Here is a 19,985-nt window from a genome sequence, read left to right as displayed (position 1 = left end):
AAAAACAAAAGTTGCAGAAGCACAATAAAACACCCCCCACACATACTAGAGAACAGGATTGTCCAGTTTGTTTTCATATACAGGAACAGACAGGGGAATCCTGTGAAGTCCTGTACAAATTCTAAACTATGGATAGAGGTCCCACACCTTCTATGTGTCTTCACAGAAAATGCCTAATTAAAATTTCCTCCAGACTTGAGTGACCAAAGAACTTCTGTAAGGTTTGCTTTCTGTGTGGAATTGCCAGAGTCCTCTGGTCTAATGCAGTAATTGATCTGTGAGCATCTAGTGTGTTGAGGTCCCTGGGTAAGGGTCTCGCACAAATCATGACACAGGGGATGCAGAGTATGAACAACTGCATAACAAGGTTTATTTTGTATGGCTTTTTTTTGTTTTTTTGTTTTTATATACAGGGTTCCTCTGTGGCTTTAGAGCCTGTCCAGGAACTAGCTCTTGTAGACCAGGATGGCCTCGAACTAACAGAGATCTGCCTACCTCTGCCTCCCAAGTGCTGGGATTAAAGGCATATGCCACCACCACACAGCTTCGTAAGGCTTTTTATAGAGACTAAAAAAGCATTACCTCAACTCAGAAATCCCCCTTTACTCATATACATGATCATGAGAAACTCCTGCCTCACCTTGCAAGGAACAATACCTCAATTAATAACAGTAATAAAAATGAAAACAAGTACATAGAAATAAGACAAAACATATACAGAAGGAAAGCATTCCTTTATATCTGGTAGAGCATGAAGAACTGAGCTCAAAGGCCACTTCTTTATCCAGGCTATAGATTCTGAGAGAAAGTTTGAGAAATGGGCAGTGAAAGTTTGCTTTCATCTATGCTTGGTTTGCCAAGCAACCGTTTCCCAACTTCATCTCATCTGTCCCAGGAGGCGCTTGCACCCTAAGCCAGTTCTGTGTCTCCACATTGATCAAAGGGGGTCCTGGGTGCCTGGAACTCAGGATGAGCACAGCCTAGGAGCTGCTTGTACTCCATACTCATCCCCATCCAAGGGGTTCTAAATCCACCACTCTATTTCATTTCTGGTCTCTGTGATCTCAGTGGAACCTCCAGAAATGTAGGATAGCCTCAGAGAAGACTGCTGGGACATGGATTTTAGTCCACAACAGAAAGTGTGTATAGGCAGGCTGTTAGGAAACCCAGTGTACCATGGGTCTCTTTTGGGGTGAACTATGAAGTACAGATGCTGTATTTTTTTTTATTGATAAAAAATAATTACTGCCTCCTCCCAGCCTCCCACTCCTCCTCCCTCCCCCCACTCCTCTCCCCGTCCCCTCACTCCTCTCCCACTACCTCTGTTTCTCTCCCCATCCCTCTCAAGTCTGAAGAGCAGTCAGGGTTCCCTGCCCTGTGGAAAGTCCAAAGTCCTCCCCCCTCCGTCCATGTCTAGGAAGGTGAACATCCAAACTGGCTAGGCTCCCACAAAGCCAGAACATGTAGTAGGATCAAAACCCAGTGCCATTGTCCTTGGCTTCTCATCAGCCCTCATTGTTTGCCATGTTCAGAGAGTCCGGTTTTATCCCCTGCTTTTTCAGTCACAGTCCAGCTGGCCTTGGTGAGCTCCCAATAGATCAGCCCCACTGTCTCCGTGGGTGGGTGCAGCCCTCTTGGTCCTGATTTCCTTGCTCATCTTCTCCCTCCTTCTGTTCCTCATTGGGACTTTGGGAGCTCAGACCAGTGCTCCAGTGTGGGTCTCTGTCTCTCTCCATCCATCGCCAGATGAAGGTTCTATGGTGATATGCAAAATATTCATCAGTATGGCTATAGGATAGGATCATTTCAGGTTCCCTGTCTTCAGCTGCCCCAGGAACTAACTGGGGACCTCGCCTTGGGCACCTGGAAGCCCCTCTAGGTCCAAGTCTCTTCCCAACCCTAAGATGGCTCCCTTAATTAAGATATGTGCTTCCCTGCTCCCCTATCCAACCTTCCTTTATCCCAATCATCCCGTTGCCCCAAGTTCTCCCCATCCTACCTTTCTCACTTTTCTCTCCCCATCTCCCTTTACCCCCCTCGCACCCCACCCTTAAGATCCCGATTTTTTGCCTGGCAATCTTGTCTACTTCCCCTACCCATGAGGATAGCTATATGTATTTCTTTGGGTTCACCTTCTTATTTAGCTTGTTTAGGATATCAAATAATGGACTCACTGACCTTTATTTATGGCTAGAAACCAATTATGAGTGAGTACATCCCATGTTCATCTTTTTGGGTCTGGGTTACCTCACTCAAGATAGTATTTTCTATTTCCATCAATTTGCACGCAAAATTTGAGAAGTCATTGTTTTTTACCGCTGAGTAGTACTCTAATGTGTATATACTCCAAACTTTCTTCATCCATTCTTCCTTTGAAGGACTTCTAGGTTGTTTCCAGGTTATAGCTATTACAAATAATGCTGCGATGAACATAGTTGAACAAATGCCCTTGTCATATGATCGGGCATCTCTTGGGTATATTCCCAAGAGTGGTATTGCTGGGTCCAGGGGTAGGTTGATCACAAATTTCCTGAGAAATCGAAACACTGCTTTCCAAAGTGGTTGCACAAGTTTGCATTCCCACCAGCAATGGATGAGGGAACCCCTTCCTCCACAGCCTCTCCAGCAAAGGCTATCCTTGGTGTTTTTGATTTTAGCCAATCTGACAGGTGTGAGATGATACCTCAAATTTGTTTTGATTTGCATTTCCCTGATTGCTAAGGAGGTTGAACATGACCTTAAGTGTCTTTTGGCCATTTGACCTTCTTCTGTTGAGAATTCTCTGTTCAGATCAGTGCCCCATTTTTTAATTGGGTTAATTAGCATTTTAAAGTCTAGTTTCTTGAGTTCTTTATATATTTTCGAGATCAGACCTTTGTCTGTGGTGGGGTTAGTGAAGATCTTCTCCCAGTCAGTGGGTTGCCTTTTTGTCTTAGTGACAGTGTCCTTTGCTTTACAGAAGTTTCTCAGTTTTAGTAGGTCCCGTTTATTCAATGTTGCCCTTAATGTCTGTGCTGCTGGGGTTATACCTAGGAAGCAATCGCCTGTGCCCATCTGTTGTAGGGTACCTCCCAATTTCTCTTCTATCAGGTTCAGTGTGTTGAAATGTCCAGTCCATCTTTCTGTCCTGACAGCTGTTTCAGGAAGTTGGTGAACACAGGAATACAAACTGAACATATCATAACGAGATACAATAAGCATAGGCACAAACTCTCATATCAAGGCTGGGGATATCGACCAGAAGGAAGAAAAGGTTCCCAAGGTCAGACAAACAGGTCAGAGACTCCCCACAGTCCCACTCTTTATGAGTTCCACAAAGAAACCCAAACTAAACAACCACAGTATGCATACAGAGGACATAGTGCTGACCCATGCATCTGTGTGATTGCCTCTTCAGTCGCTGTGAGCCCCTATGATCCCCGGTTATCTGATTCTGTGAACCCTTTACTGCCATCAGCTGCTGGAGAAAGGCTAACTGATGACAGCTGGGCTAGGCACCAGTCTCTGAGTACAGCAATTTCTTAGGTATCGTTTATTAACATTTGTGTGTGTGCGACTGTGACCACCCTGCACAAACTTCCGCAGCTGAGCAGGACTGGATTCCTTCTAACAGAAACACCACTGGAATCCACAAAGTGATTCTACAATTTTTATTGCTTTTCTATTGTATTGTATTGGGGTAAAATTTTGTCTACATAACTGAACAAGGGTCCTTTGCAAGAGAAACAATTGCTTTTGCCCACTGAGTCACCTCTCCAGTCCGCACAAACTGAGTTTGGAGGGAAAATGTCCTCATTCCCTTCCCCTTCTCTCATAAGAAGACATTCATGTTTGTTTTCTCCTTTCCTCTGAGCCCTAGATCATATGTTCTGCACAGTCCTATCCACACAGCTTTCTCCAAAGAAACCGTGTTGGGATGTGCTGGGGGCTTTAGCTAAACTGAATCCCAGTTTCCAAATCACTGGACAAAAACCAAACCAGTACAGCAACAGAGGAGAGCTTGCATAGAGTCCATCAGAGTTCATCATAGTTCCACCCCACCCTCCATTCTGTAGCACCAAAAATAAAAACCTAGAGATAGATATTGGGGTTCAGACCAACAACCAGAAAAGCAAAGCAGCCAAGCCACTAGAGACGTCTTTCCTGTCTTAAGGCTGGGTGACTGGAGAAGAAGCAGATTATTGAGCCTCTCTCATCCCTTTTCACATTATCTCTCGTGCTGGGAATTCCTAGGCTAGGATGGAAGGTGTGAACCACCACCACCTGGACTTGATACTGCATTGATCTTGTTTAGATTAAGGTGCCTTTAAACCAACAGAGATCCATGTTACTCTGTCTAACAAATCCTGGGATTAAAGGTGTGTGTCAACATTGTCTGATCTCCAGTGGCTTTAGCTTTACTTCTGGTCTTCAGGGAAGAATTGTTTATCAAAATACAAATAATACATCACTACAATACTCAAGGCATTAATTAATGTATTAAAGCACTACTAAACCATGATGTCTTTCCCCAGACTTGCTGTAATTGCTCCATGTACCCCATAATCTACCCAGGAGTCATCGGTATCAACACTGACCACTGCTTCTGGGATACACATAGAGGGTACCGGTGACAGATTCCTGGGATTGCTTCAGATGTTTGAGAGGGGGCTCCAGTAGATTGCATTGAGCAGAAGCCAGGGAGCTGTATGCTTCAGCCACCAAGTGGGGGCATGAATCCACCATTAACTTCCAGCTTGCGGTCTGAGAGACCTCGGAAGCTTGAGCTGTAATAAAATTCAGCACCTGTGTTTTCAGCTGCCCTGTGTTGTGGAGGTCAGCCAGGATGAGAGTGTAGGCAGTATTCTTCACAGAGAGGTCCCTGCAGAGGGCACTCTCGCACATGACCTTCAAACGCTCCAGGCCATACTTGTCAGCAGCTGCCAGCACAGCATCTGCCATGCTGTGGAGGACTGGTTCCTTCCCGGTGTAAATGAAGTCCATCATTGCCTTGAAGACTTCAGGTTTCAGGTCATGAATTTCAATGCGATTCTTTCTGCTCTCCTCCGTGTCATGTTCAAACATGGCTCTGAAAACTGGAGAGCGAGCAGCTAAGATGGCCTTGTGAGCCCGGAATTCCTGGCCAGCTACCACCAGGCAGCAGTCTGTGAAGCTCGAATTCTTCCACAGCTCTCCTAGATCATCTCCTAAGGGGCCTTTGGGAACCTCGATTCTCGGCTCCGTGCTGTCATCAGGGATACTGTAGGAGTATGGGCCCAGGATCCCCATGCAGTAGAGGGTGAAGTGGTCTTCAGGGAGCAGTCCATGAGAATGGTCCAAGAGGAAATCTCGGAGGATGTACATTTTGTAACCCCTTTGGTAGCCTGGCAGGAAATTACAGTGTTTCGGGCTAGTAACAGGTTCATTTTTTTCTCCTTTGGCATTTATGATCCAAAACTTGAACCATACAGTTAGGGGACTCATTCTAGAGCTGAGCATCTCTAGGTTAACTGACAGGTAATTTGAGCTTTCTACATCGACTCCCTTAGGGTGAACTCTCAAACACCATTTGTCATTACCTCCTATTGAGAAAGTTGGGCTTCTAATACTGTCCCTCATTTCCTCCATAATAAAACGGAAGTTGCGTATGGTCCACCTGCAGGAGAAATTCTGCATGTTGAACTGTTTATAGCCCCAGGTCTTGTCTCTGGTGTCCAGTGACATTTCTCCTGGAGGTAGTTTGAAGGTTAAACTGGATCCAAAATGAAACACTTGGATTTGTCTTCTCTTGCCCTGTAGGATACAATAATAGGCATGATATACATTTTTAGCTTCTGTTTCTCCTCTGTTCCCTCTTCTATGAGGCTGGAAACTCGAGACTCTGAAATTATCCAGATTTCAATTCTAGTTTCAGTGTGGGTAGTCTATGCTACATGGGACTGTTGTATCACTTCATTTTTTTTCTAGAATGAATCTTCAGTCAATGGATTTCTAATTTTGGGAATCATACACTACTTTTGATAATTTACAACATTTTATATACTCATCCAAAATTTTGCACAGTGGTTCTCTAGTGTCACACAACCCACCCAAACACTCTGTATGAACAAAGGAGATTCATTAGAATGCCTTAGTGCTGCAGTCCTGCTAATCCCACAAAGGGTACCTTTGAAGGGAGAGTCCAAGTATCCAGTACTTACTCAGTCCAGGAGGTTAGACGTGCCGACTGGTCTTCAATCTATGCTGGAATTGGGATGAAGAATTCTCTAATGCCTGTTAGGGAATGGTCTTGATGCAATTGAGGGCAAGCTGGCAATGAGCAACAGCTTCCTCCATGTTTTTTTATAGGCTCCTGGAAGGCAGAAGGCGTGGCCCAGCTAGAGGTGTGTTCTTCAGACTCTAGATATGGATTCCAGGTGTGTCCTTCAGTCTTTTGATAAATGTTTGGGTTTTTCTGCCTCCAAAGTGTGTCTTCGAAGTGCCGTACTGACTTCAACTTAAGGAAAAACATTTCTCACAGTCGTTCCCTCTGTTTTTGGATTATAGTTAATTCTAGGTGTAGTCGTGTCGGGAACCAAGAACAACAACTCAAGAGAATTTGCTTGCTGAGGTCAATCTTCCATAAATAAGGGAATGGTGTCCATTCCTACACAGTTGGTATTTCTCTTTTCATGTTGTTATAAGAATTTCTCCCATGATTCTTTCTCCCTTCCGTGGGTCTGCGGGATCAGCCAGCTCTGCCTGTTTGGGCTCTGGGATGGTTGCTGGGGGCGAAGGGTAGAGGGAGTTCCTTTGTTTTGGTAGCCTGCCTGCAGAAAGGTAGGCCTTTTCTCAGCCAGGTTCCTAGCGATCCTGGAACCTGGTCCTGTTCTGGAAGACCCATCCCCGACACCCTTGGCTCCCCAATCCTTCTGCATGGACTGCTCCCCTCTGCTGGGGCTGCTCCCCTCTGCTATGACCTCTCTCTCCATAGCACATCCCAGCTTGCACCGAGGAACCTCCTCCCTTCTTGCTCCCTTCTGCTGGACTGAGGGATAATCCAGCTCAGCCTGTTTGGACACTGGGACGAGTGCTGGGGGCAAAGGGTGGTGGGAATTCCTTTGTTTTGGCAGCCTGCCTGCAGAAAGGTAGGCCTTTTGTCAGTGAGATCCCTGGCCAGCAAGGGAACTTGATCCTGTTTCAGAAGACCCATTGGATAGCATTTGTAGGAGGAGATGGGCAGGCACCATGGCAAGAATTCCTCCATCAATCTGAAAAACAACGTGAAAACACCAGAACCCAATGACCTTACAACAGAAGGCCTTGAATACCCTAATCCAGAAGAAGTGGAAAAACTGGACTTTATGAAAGCTATAGAGTCCCTTAAACAACATGTAGAAAATCCCCTTATAGAAATGGATGAGAAGTATAACAAAAAGTTTGATGAAATGAGTAAATATGTAAATGATACCCTGGGAACCAAGAAAAAATGATCAAACAGGTAATGGAAACAGTTCAAGAATTGAAAACTGAAATTGAAGCAAGGAAGAAAACACAAACCACGGGCCGGCTGCATATGGAAAATCTAGGTCAATGAGCAGAGACTACAGAAACAAGCATAACCAATAGAATACAAGAGATAGAAGAAAGAATCTCAGATTCTGAAGACACCATGGAGAAAATAAACGCAGTGACCAAAGAAAACAGCAAATTCAACAAATTCTCATCACAAAATATTCAGGAAATATGGGACACAATAAAAAGACCAAACCTAAGAATAATAGGATAGAAGAAGGAGAAGAATTACAGCTCAAAGGCCCAGAAAATATATTTAACAAAATTATGGAAGAAAACTTTCCCAACATGAAGAAAGATATTCCTATGAATATTCAAGAAGCATACAGAACACCAAATAGACTGGATCAAAAAAAATCCCCTCGCCATATAATAATCAAAACACAAAACATACAGAGTAAGAAAGAATATTAAAAGCTGCAAAGGAAAAAGTTCAGGGAACTTATAAAGGTAAACCTATCAGACTTACACCTGACTTCTCTATGGAAACCATGAAAGCCAGAAGGTCCTGGATAGAGGTACTGCAGAATCTAAGAGACCATGGATACAAGCCCGGACTACTAAACCCAGCCAAGCTATTGTTCACTATCAATGGAGAAAACAAGACATTCCAGGATAAGAACAAATTTAAACAATATGTAGCCACAAATCCAGCCTTACAGAAAGTAATAGAAGGAAAATCACAACTCAAGGAATCCAACATTGCCAACACTGCCCACAATAACTCAGACATCTAGCAACCCTTCACCCACACAAGTCAAAGAAGGGAAACACACAAACTCTACTACCAAAAACACTAACAATAACCAGAGTCAACAACCACTGGTCATTAATATCACTTAATATCAATGGACTCAATTCACCTATAAAAAGGCACAGGCTAAGAGATTGGATATGAAAACAGGATCCAACATTCTGCTGTTTACAAGAAACACACCTCAACCACAAAGATAGACATCTCCTCAGAGTAAAGGGTTGGGAATAGGTTTTTCAAGCAAATGGACCTAAAACAAGCAGGTGTGGCCATACTAATTTCTTTTTCTTTTTTTTTTATTGAAAAGAAAAAAAATTTCCGCCTCCTCCCAGCCTACCATTTCCCTCCCCCTCCTCTTACTCCTCTGCCCCTCCCCCAACTCCTCTACCCCTCCCTCTCTAGTCTGAAGAGCAGTCCGGGTTCCCTGCCCTGTGGAAAGTCCAAAGTCCTCCCCCATCCATTCTGGTCTAGGAAGGTGAACATCCAAACTGGCTAGGCTCCCACAAAGCCAGTGCATGCAGTAGGATCAAAACCCAGTGCCATTGTCCTTGGCTTCTCAGCAGCCCTCATTGTCTGCCATATTCAGAGAGTCCAGTTTTATCCCATGCTTTTTCAGTCACAGTCCAGCTGGCCTTGGTGAGCTCCCAATAGATCAGCCCCACTGTCTCCGTAGGTGGGTGCACCCCTTGTGGTCCTGAATTCTTTGCTCATGTTCTCCCTCCTTCTGCTCCTCACTGGGACATTGGGAGCTCAGTCTGGTGCTCCAATGTGGGTCTCTGTCTCTATCTCCATCCATCGCCAGATGAAGGTTCTATGGTGATATGCAAGATATTCATCAGTATGGCTATAGGATAGGGTCATTTCAGGTTCCCTATCCTCTGATGCCCCAGGAACTAACTGGGGACCTCGCCTTGGGCACCTGGGAGCCCCTCTAGGTCCAAGTCTCTTGCCAACCCTAAGATGGCTCCCTCAATTAAGATATGTGCTTCCCTGCTCCCCTATCCAAACTTCCTTTATCCCAATCATCCCGTTTCCCCAAGTTCCCCCCATCCTCCCCTTCTCACTTTTCTCTCCCCATCTCCCCTTACCCCCTCCCACCCCACCCCCAAGATCCCAATTTTTTTTGCCCGGCAATCTTGTCTACTTCCCATAACCAGGAGGATAGCTATATGTTTTTCTTTGGGTTCACCTTCTTATTTAGCTTCTTTAGGATATCAAATTATGGACTCACTGACCTTTATTTATGGCTAGAACCCAATTATGAGTGAGTACATCCCATGTTCATCTTTTTGGGTCTGGGTTACCTCACTCAAGATAGTATTTTCTATTTCCATCCATTTGCATGCAAAATTTGAGAAGTCATTGTTTTTTACCGCTGAGTAGTACTCTAATGTGTATATATTCCAAACTTTCTTCATCCATTCTTCCATTGAAGGACATCTAGGTTGTTTCCAGGTTCTGGTTATTACAAATAATGCTGCGATGAACATAGTTGAACAAATGCCCTTGTGATATGATCGGGCATCTCTTGGGTATATTCCCAAGAGTGACATTGCTGGGTCCAGGGGTAGATTGATCCCGAATTTCCTGAGAAACCGAAACACTGCTTTCCAAAGTGGTTGCACAAGTTTGCATTCCCACCAGCAATGCATGAGGGTACCCCTTTCTCCACAACCTCTCCAGCAAAGGCTATCATTGGTGTTTTTTATTTTAGCCATTCTGACAGGTGTAAGATGATACCTCAAATTTGTTTTGATTTGCATTTCCCTGATTGCTAAGGAGGTTGAGCATGACTGTAAGTGTCTTTTGGCCATTTGAACTTCTTCTGTTGAGAATTCTCTGTTCAGATCAGTGCCCCATTTTTTAATTGGGTTAATTAGCATTTTAAAGTCTAGTTTCTTGAGTTCTTTATATATTTTGGAGATCAGACCTTTATCTGTTGTGGGGTTGGTGAAGATCTTCTCCCAGTCAGTGGGTTGCCATTTTGTCTTAGTGACAGTGTCCTTTGCTTTACAGAAGCTTCTCAGTTTCAGTAGGTCTCATTTATTCAATGTTGCCCTTAATGTCTGTGCTGCTGGGGTTATACCTAGGAAGCGATCGTCTGTGCCCATATGTTTTAGGGTACTTCCTACTTTTTCTTCTATCAGGTTCAGTGTGTTCTAATTTCTAACAAATCTGACTTCAAACTAAAATCAATCAGAAGAGATCGAGATTGACATTTTATACTCATAAGAGGAACAATTCATCAAGATGAAGACTCAATCCTGAATATCTATGCCCCTACTATAAAAGCACCCACTTATGTTAAAGAAACATTACTAGAACTCAAGGCAGACATCAAACCACGCACACTAATATTAGGAGACTTCAACACACCTCTCTCACCAATGGACAGGTCTATCAGACAGAAACCTAACAGAGAAATAAGATAATTAATGGAGGTAATGAAGCAAATGGACTTAACAGACAACTATAGAACATTCCACCCAAAGAGGAAAGAATATACCTTCTTCTCTGCTGCTCAGGGAACCTTCTCGAAAATTGACCACATACTCGGTAACAAAGGAAACATCCAAAGATACAAAAAAATATTAGTGACCACCTGTGTCTTATCAGATCACCATGGATTTAAGTTAGAAGGCAACAACAATGCTACCCCCAGAGAGCCGACAAACGCATAGAAACTGAATAGTCAACTACTGCAGCACACCTGGGTCAAGGAAAATTTTAAGAAAGAAATTATAGTCTTCCCTGAATTTAATGAAAATAAAGAGACAACATACTCAAACCTATGGGACATGATGAAAGCAGTGCTAAGAGGAAAGTTCATAGCACTAAGTGCCCACTTAAAGAAAATGGAGAAAGCACACATTGGAGAATTAACAGCACACCTGAAAGCTCTAGAAAAAAAAAAAGAAGCAGACTCACCCAGAAGGAGTAGAAGACTGGAAATAATCAAACTGAAGGTTGAAATCAACAAAATAGAAACACAGGAAACAATCCAAAGAATCAATGAAACAAAAAGTTGGTTCTTGGAGAAAATCAACAAGATCGTCAAACCCCTATCCAAACTAATCAAACTACATAGAGAGAACACACAAATTAATAAGATCAGAAATGAAAAGGGGGGCATAACCACCGACACAGAGGAAATTGAGAGAATCATTAGATCTTACTACAAAAGCCTGTATGCCACAAAACCGGAAAATGCAAAAGAAATGGACATTTTTTTAGATAAGTACCATAGACCAAAGTAAAATCAAGACCAGGTGAACAATCTAAATAGACCTTTTGGTCGCAAAGAATTAGAAGCTGTTATCAAAAACCTCCCTTCCAAAAAAAAAAAAAAAAAAAAAAAAAAAGCCCAGGACCAGATTGAATCAATGCAGAATTCTACAGAAACTACCAGGAAGAGCTAATACCTATACTCCTTAACGTAATTCACAATATAGAAACAGTCATTACCAAATTCCTTTTATGAAGCTACAGTTACCCTGATACCAAAACCACACAAAGACTCAACCAAGAAAGAGAATTACACGCCAATCTCACTCATGAACATTGACGCAAAAATTCTCAATAAAATACTGGCAAAGCGAATTCAGGAACACATTAGAAAAAATATCCATTATGATCAAGTAGGCTTCATCCCAGATATGCAGGGTTGGTTCAACATACGCAATTCTATCAATGTAACCCATCATATAAATAAACTGAAAAAAAATATGATCATTTCATTAGACGCTGAAAAAGCATTTGACAAAATTCAACATCCCTTTATGCTAAAGGTCTTGGGGATATTAGGGATATAACCATCACACCTAAATATAATAAAATCTATTTACAGCAAATTGACAGCTAACATTAAATTAAATGGAGAGAAACTCAAAGCCATCCCACTAAAATCAGGAGAACGACAATGCTGTTTACTCTCTCTATACCTCTTCAATATAGTGCTTGAAGTTCTAGCAATAGCAATAAGATAACATAAGGGTATCAAGGGGATTCGTATTGGAAAGGAAGAAGTTAAACTTTTGTTATTTGCAGATGATATGATAGTATACATAAGTGACCCCAAAAACTCTACCAAAGAACTCCTACAGCTGATAAACACCTTTAGTAGCGTGGCAGGATACAAGATCAACTCCACAAAATAAGTTGTCCCTCCTTTACACTACGGATAAGGAAGCAGAGAGGGAAATTAGAGAAGCATCACCTTTCACGATAGCAACAAATAGCATAAAATGTCTTGGGGTAACTCTGACCAAGGAAGTAAAAGATCTATTTGACAATAACTTTAAGTCTTCGAAGAAAGAAATAGAAGAGGATACCAGAAAATGAAAGGATCTCCCTTGCTCTTGGATTGGGAGGATCAACATAGTAAAAATGGCAATTCTACCAAAAACAATCTATAGATTCAATGCAATCCCCATCAAAATCCCATCAAAATTCTTCACAGACCTTGAGAGGACAATAATCAACTTTATATGGAAAAACAAAAAACCCAGGATAGCCAAAACAATCATATACAATAAAGGAACTTCTGGAGGCATTACCATCCTTGACTTCAAACTCTATTATAGAACTACAGTATTGCAAACAGCTTGGCATTGGTATACAAACAGAGAAGTCGACCAATGGAATCGAATGGAAGACCCAGATTTTAACCCACAAACCTATGAACACCTGATTTTTATAAAGTAGTTAAAAGTATCCAATGGAAGAAAGAAATCATCTTCAACAAATGGTGCTGGCAGAACTGGATGTTAACCTGTAGAAGAATGAAAATAGATCCATATCTATCACCATGTACAAAACTCAAGTCCAAATGGATTAAAGACCTCAATATCAGTCTGAACACACTGGACCTGATAGAAGAGAAAGTGGGCAGTACTCTACAACACATGGTCACTGGAGACCACTTTCTACATATAACCCAACGAGCACAGACGTTAAGGGCAACATTGAATAAATGGGACCTCCTGAAACTTAGAAGTTTTTGTAAAGCAAAGGACACTGCCACTAGGACAAAAAGGCAACCCACTGACTGGGAGAAGATCTTCACCAACCCTGCAACAGACAAAGGTCTGATCTCCAAAATATATAAAGAACTTAAGAAACTAGACTTTAAAATGCTAATTAACCCAGTTAAAAAATGGGGCACTGAACTGAACAGAGAATTCTCAACAGAAGAAGTTCAAATGGCCAAAAGACACTTAAGATTATGCTCAACTTCTTCGGCCATCAGGGAAATGCAAATCAAAACAACTTTGAGATACCATCTTACACCTTTCAGAATGGCTAAAATCAAAAACACCAATGATAGCCTTTGCTGGAGAGGTTGTGGAGGAAGGGGTACCCTCATCCATTGCTGGTGGGAATGCAAGCTTGTGCAATCACTGTGGAAAGCAGTGTGGCAGTTTCTCAGGAATTTTGGAATAAACCTACCCCAGGGCCCAGCAATACCACTCTTGGGAATATACCCAACTGATGCCCTATCATACTACAAAAGTATATGCTCAACTACATTCATAGCAGCATTGTTTATAATAGCCAGAACCTGCAAACAACCTAGATGCCCGGCAGTGGAAGAATGGATGAAGAAAGTGTGGAATATATAAAAAACAATGACATCTTGAATTTTCCATGCAAATGGATGAGAATAGAAAACACTATGCTGAGTGAGGTCAGCCAGACCCAAAAAGATGAACATGGGATATACTCACTCATAATTGGTTTCAATCCATAAATAAAAAACATTGAGCCTATAATTTGTGATCCTAGAGAAGCTAAATAAGAAGGTGAACCCAAAGAAAAATATATAGTTATCCTGCTGGATATTGTAAGTAGACAAGATTGCCAGGCAAAAACTGGGAAATGGGGGTGGGGTGGAATGGGGGAAAGGGATGATGGGGAGAGAAAAATGAGAAGGGTGGGATGGGAAGAACTTGGGGTGATGGAGGAAGGTCATTGGTTAAGTAATAAAGAAACTTCTTGGCCTCATAGGTTAAAACATAGGTGGGAGGAGTAAACAGAACAGAATGCTGGGGGGAAGAGGAAGTGAGCTCAGAGGCCATGCTCCCCTCTCCCGGACAGATGCCATGAAGCAAGCTGCCAGGTCAAACATGCTGAATCTTTCCCGGTAAGACTGATGCTACAGATTATTAGAGATGGGTTTATCGGGATTTGAGAATTAGCCTGTAAGGGCTAGAGTTAATGGGCCAAGCAGTGTTTAAAAGAATACAGTTTGTGTGTTGTTATTTCGGGTAAAGCTAGCCAGTGGCGGGAGCTCGGTGGTGGAATACAACCCACAGATCCCCACAACAGAATCGTGCCCAGAACTGTGGACAACTGAATCCACTGAAAGCCTGAGAAAGCTTGGGAAAGAATAAAGCATGTTTTCTTGGTAGCAGCAATTTCTCAGGTCTGCTCCACTTGCTAGAGGCAAGCAAGCGCTCTCATCTAAGAGAGGCTTCCTGACTCAGCTTCAGCTGCAAAACTCTGCAGCTCTTAAGAGGTCCTGCCATGAAACATTTAAATGGTGTTGATGAAAAGCCGACTGAATACTTGTTTGTTTTCAGCAGTAGCAGGAAAAAAAATGTGTTGTTTTAAAATTCGGCTTTCTAGGCCATCCTGCCAGGGCAAACTCTGACTGTTTGAGGCAGGAGGGCCAACTACAGAGAGAGGACTTGAGTGTTGTCTGTGGGCATAATGCTGCAGCTTACTTGCTGGCAAGGACCTTGAAACACTGTAGACTTGTGTCACTGAATGCTACTCTGGCCAGTACCTCAACCACAAGGTTGGAAGGGCAGAAAGCTAAGGAATGGGCTGGTTCCAGCATGCAAAGCCACGGCTTTAATCCTACCTATATTGCTCAGTAATTTAAAGGCTCATGTGGTCAGAAAGAGAGAGAGAGATACAGTAAAAAGAGATTCAAAGACAAAGAAAATTGCTAAATGATTTACAGTGTGTTAAAAATGTATGCAAGCTAAAAGTTAAAGTTCTTAAAAGTAAAAAATGGAAGAAAGAGAGTAGTTGGGTGTGGTAGTACACACCTTTAATCCCAACACTTGGGAGGCAGAGGGAGATTGACTTCTATGACTCAAGGTGTGGTTGCACAAGCCTTTAATCCCAGTGCCTAGAAGGCAGAGACAAACAGATCTCTGTGAGTTCAAGGTGTAGTAGCATACACCTTTAATCCCAATGCCTGGGAGGCAGCAACAGGTGGATCTCTGAGAGTTCAAGGACAGCCTGGTCTACAGAGTTATTCCAGGACAAAGATATACAGAGAACATAAAATAAAAGTAAAAATTAACAAAATAGAGTTAAAATAAAGCCATACAAAGATGGAAAATAAACAGAATTTTGATACTGTATGCTACTATGCTCTCTTTGAATTGTTTGAATGCTGAGGAAGGAGCAACATCTGCTAAAAGATATTTGTTTATAAATGCTGCTGAACTAATCCAACATAGATATTTTGAAAATACCTTGACTTCATAATTTGGATCTAAGGATACGATACTTTGGAAAAGAGATTCTTCTTTTGTTTTCACAGAGGATGAAACCCTGTGGATTGCTTCTATCCCAGTATGGTATGATGGACCACGCCCTCCTGAAGGGTTGCTGTGAACACCTTCGGAAAATTGCTTCGCTCAACTGCCAACTGAGATGAAACTAGCACACAGGTTATACCATAAAAGACCTAACTAACAGCGCCCCTATACAGCAGAAAGCAGTTTGGAGAGAAATAACTGCGCCCATATTCCCAAACATTGTTTATAAATGTTCTTTTACACTTAAAGGGGGATATGATATAGATATGAATAATTTGCATTAGTATAATTTTGCTTTATTGATAGAGATTTAAGGTCAATTTTGTTATATGTATATGTATTTCTGATCTTTATAAAGGTATTGTGATTGTGTAGTTCATTTCAAAATATAATGTATATAGGTTGTTAATGGATAATCATTAATAATAGTCAAGTTTGTAGTCATGTTAGTCAGATTTTCTAGATGTACATAGATATATTTTAGATATGCATTCTTCACATTTTTCAAAGATTATAGAATATGGCATTTTAAATGTTTTAATAACTTAGCGTTTTTCATGACAATGAGATACATCTGCTCCTGACAGCACCAATCTACTTCAAGAGGAAGATGGGCATCGAAGAGGCTCCTTAGGGTGTTGGTTAGAAACTGCTCTTGCCTGGACTATTGCATAAACTGGACACAGAGAACCCGCAGAGAGAGGACTACTGAACTTGCCTAAAGGTGAGATGATCTTTTGGGGTTCCTGATTCATGAAAGAGTCTGCGAGACATTCTGCAGGACACAACAGATAGTGACTGAAATGCCTTTGAATTTTCCTGCTTCATGGAAATGTCTGCTGGATACCATGGGCCTGTAGGCCGAAGATAGATGCCCCAACGGTACAGAGGAACTTTGGGTGACTGTCCAGGCAGCGAGATGTCTCTGTCATTTCTAGAGTTTGGAAGTTGCTTATTTCTTGTTTAATTAGGCAATATTATATCCTTCTGGAGTCTTTGATGGAGATAAAGAATATATGGATAGTTATGGTTTCCTTAGTTATGATAAAAGATTAAGTAGATGTAAATATTGTAACTGTCATTCTTGCTTTATAACTGTTTTGTTATATGTAATTTTGCTATGTTAAAGTTAAAGCCTTTCTGTTTTGTTTAAATAGAAAAGGGGGAAATGATGGAGGAAGGTCTTTGGTTAATTAATAAAGAAACTGCTTGGCCTCATAGGTTAAAACATAGGTGGGAGGAGTAAACAGAACAGAATGCTGGGAGGAAGAGGAAGTGAGCTCAGAGGCCATGCTCCCCTCTCCCAGGCAGATGCCATGATGCAAGCTGCCAGGTCAGACATGCTGAATCTTTCCCGGTAAGACTGATGCTACAGATTATTAGAGATGGGTTTATCGGGATTTGAGAATTAGCCTGTAAGGGCAAGAGTTAATGGGCCAAGCAGTGTTTAAAAGAATACAGTTTGTGTGTTGTTATTTCAGGTAAAGCTAGCCAGTGGTGGGAGCTGGGTGGCAGAATGCAACCCGCAGCTCCCCACAACATTGGGGGAATGGGATGGTTGAGATAAAGAAAGGGTAGATATGGGAGCAGGGAAGTATATAACTTAATTTAAGGAGCCAATTTTAGAGTTGGCAAGAGCCTTGACCCTAGAGGGGTTCCCAGGTGTCCAGCGAGATGTCTGCAGCTAGTTCCTTGGGCAGTTGAGGAGAGGGAGCCTGAAATGGCCCTATCCTATAGCCATACTGATGAATATCTTGTATATCATCATAGAACCTTCATCTGGCAATGGATGGAGATAGAGACAGAGACCCACATTGGAGCACCAGACTGAGCTCCCAAGGTCCAAATGAGGAACAGAAGGAGGAGGAACATCAGCAAGGAAGTCAGGACTGCGAGGGGTGCACCCACACACTGAGACAATGGGGCTGATCTGTTGGGAACTCACCAAGGCCAGCTGGACTGGGTTTAAAGAAGCATGGGATAAAGCCAGACTCTCTGAACATGGTGGACAGTGGGGACTGCTGAGAAGCCAAGAACAATGGCATTGGGTTTTGATCTTATTGCATGTACTGGCTTTGTGGGAGCTTAGGCTGTTTGGATGCTCACCTTCCTAGACTTAGATGTAGGGGTGAGGACCTTGGACTTCCCACAGGGCAGGGAACCCTGACTGCTCTTTGGGCTGGAGAGGCAGGGGGAGGGGATTGGCGAAGGTGGATGGAAATAGGAGGTGGAGGTGGGGAGGAGGCAGGAATTTCTAATAAAAATAGAAAAAAAATAAGTAAATAAAAAGAAAAAAAGAAGCTATTAAAAGAAAAAAGTAAAACAAAAAAAAAGAATTCCTCCCATACACACAATCTGGGAAGAGATGCTTTTCTTACCCTGTCAGTGTTCACAGCATGAAGGTCAGGGTGGAAGAATTCATATAAGGAGGCAGGAAGTAGAGCCTGATAGGATTCTCTGAAAGTCGCTGTTTTCCTTCCTGCTTTTTATTCCATTCAGACTCACAGTCCCTGGGACGGCTCCACTAAATTTATTGATGGTCTTTCTGGTCCTCCTCAGTTAATCCTCCTTATACTCTCTTCCTGATCCACTTAAGGGTGTGCTATGAAAAAATTCTAATTACTTCTCATTTAAATCAAGCAGACGGACGAGATTCAGGGTCTCATTACCTCATAATTTTTCTCCTCATTGGTGAGTTATGTTCTTTAAACTTTGAACTTCCGTGCTAACCATTCTGGACCTTAAATGGGAGAGAGTATTCTGGTTTCTAAAGGGTACAGAATATTTTCAACAGGTACTGAAGAAGGGACTTTGAGATGCTTCCCCATCCCCTTAGATTGTGATCTGTAAAATGCTACCTACATCTATCATCTGTCTCTAGCTCGTCATGTCTGTAGGGACACACAAAGCCTAGAGGACAAGAAAATAACTTCAGTGATCCAATTCTGTTAAAAATTCCCAGCCTAGCTCTCCTCAAAGTCTGGCTACCATGCTACTCATCCCTCAAGAAAGGAAAAATCAATCAATTGGTTTTGATCTCCTAATTTTGTGTTCCTCAGTTAGGAATCTATTACAGGTGGGTAACTAATAACATCAGTGACTCTTTTCTATTTGGGTTTAGGTCAGGGTGGCACGTACCAGTTCCCTCCAATGTGTCATCTGAGTGATGGTAGGCAGTCAATGCAGGGCACTCATTTGTAAAAGAAATTCTTTTCATTGCCAGCCTGGGTTTCCCAGGAGCATTCTCCTGGAGAGAACAGCAGATTTTCATGGGGAACCTAGAGTTCCCTGTAGTTCAACTACAGGATTTGTTCTTATAGAGAATTATTCTCTAACTCTAATAAAGAGCTACAGTTCTGAAAACAGCCTGGTATTGGCATAAGAACAGACAGGAGGATCAATAGAACTGAGTAGAAGACCCGAATAAAAATTCACACATCTTTGAACACCTGATTTTTGACAGCGAAGCAAAAAATATCAAATGGAAAAAAGAAAGCATATTTAACAAGTGGTGCTGGCATAACTGGATATCAACAAGTAGAAGAATGAAAATAGACCCATGCAAAAAACTCAAGTCCTGATGAATCAAAGACCTCAACATAAAGTCAGCCACAATGAACCTTATAGAAGCGAAAGTGGGAAGTACACTTGAATACATTGACACAAGGAACCACTTCCTAAATATCACCACAGCAGCACAGACATTAAGAAAAACAATTAATAAATGGGACCTCCTGACACTGAAAGTCTTCTGTAAAGCAAAGGACATGGTCAACAATACAAAATGACAGCCTACAGAATGGGAAAATGTCTTCACTAACCCCACATCAGACAGTGGTCTAATCTTCAAAATATACAAAGAACTCAAGAAATTGGACATCAAAAGATCACATAATCCAATAAAAAAATGGAGTACAGACCTAAACAGAGAATTCTCAATAGAGGAATCTAAAATGACTGAAAGAGACTTAAGGAAATGTTCAACTGCCTTAGTCATCAGAAAAAGGAAAATCAAACCAACTCTGAGATTCCATCTTACACCTGTAAGAATAGCCAAGATCAAAAACACTGATGACAACTTATGCTGAAAAGGGAACAATTCTGCATTGCTGGTGGGAATGCAAGCTGGCACAACCCCTTTG

General features: G+C 42.1%; 1 protein-coding gene across 1 annotated transcript; it reads right to left on the bottom strand.

Moving 5' to 3' along the window:
• Window positions 1–4,566: 4,566 nt before the first annotated feature.
• On the bottom strand, window positions 4,567–5,703 carry LOC121437775 (speckle-type POZ protein-like). Its single transcript, XM_041637849.1, has one exon. It carries the CDS (start codon window positions 5,701–5,703, stop codon window positions 4,567–4,569), a length of 1,137 nt encoding a protein of 378 aa, XP_041493783.1.
• Window positions 5,704–19,985: the final 14,282 nt, after the last annotated feature.

Source organism: Microtus oregoni, unplaced genomic scaffold (assembly GCF_018167655.1).
Source record: "Microtus oregoni isolate MIOR12 unplaced genomic scaffold, Mior012 000054F_ref0000373, whole genome shotgun sequence".
In the NCBI taxonomy this organism is placed as follows: domain Eukaryota; kingdom Metazoa; phylum Chordata; class Mammalia; order Rodentia; family Cricetidae; genus Microtus; species Microtus oregoni.
Note: the sequence above shows the minus strand (reverse complement) of the source record. Positions and strands in the feature narration are given on the sequence as shown.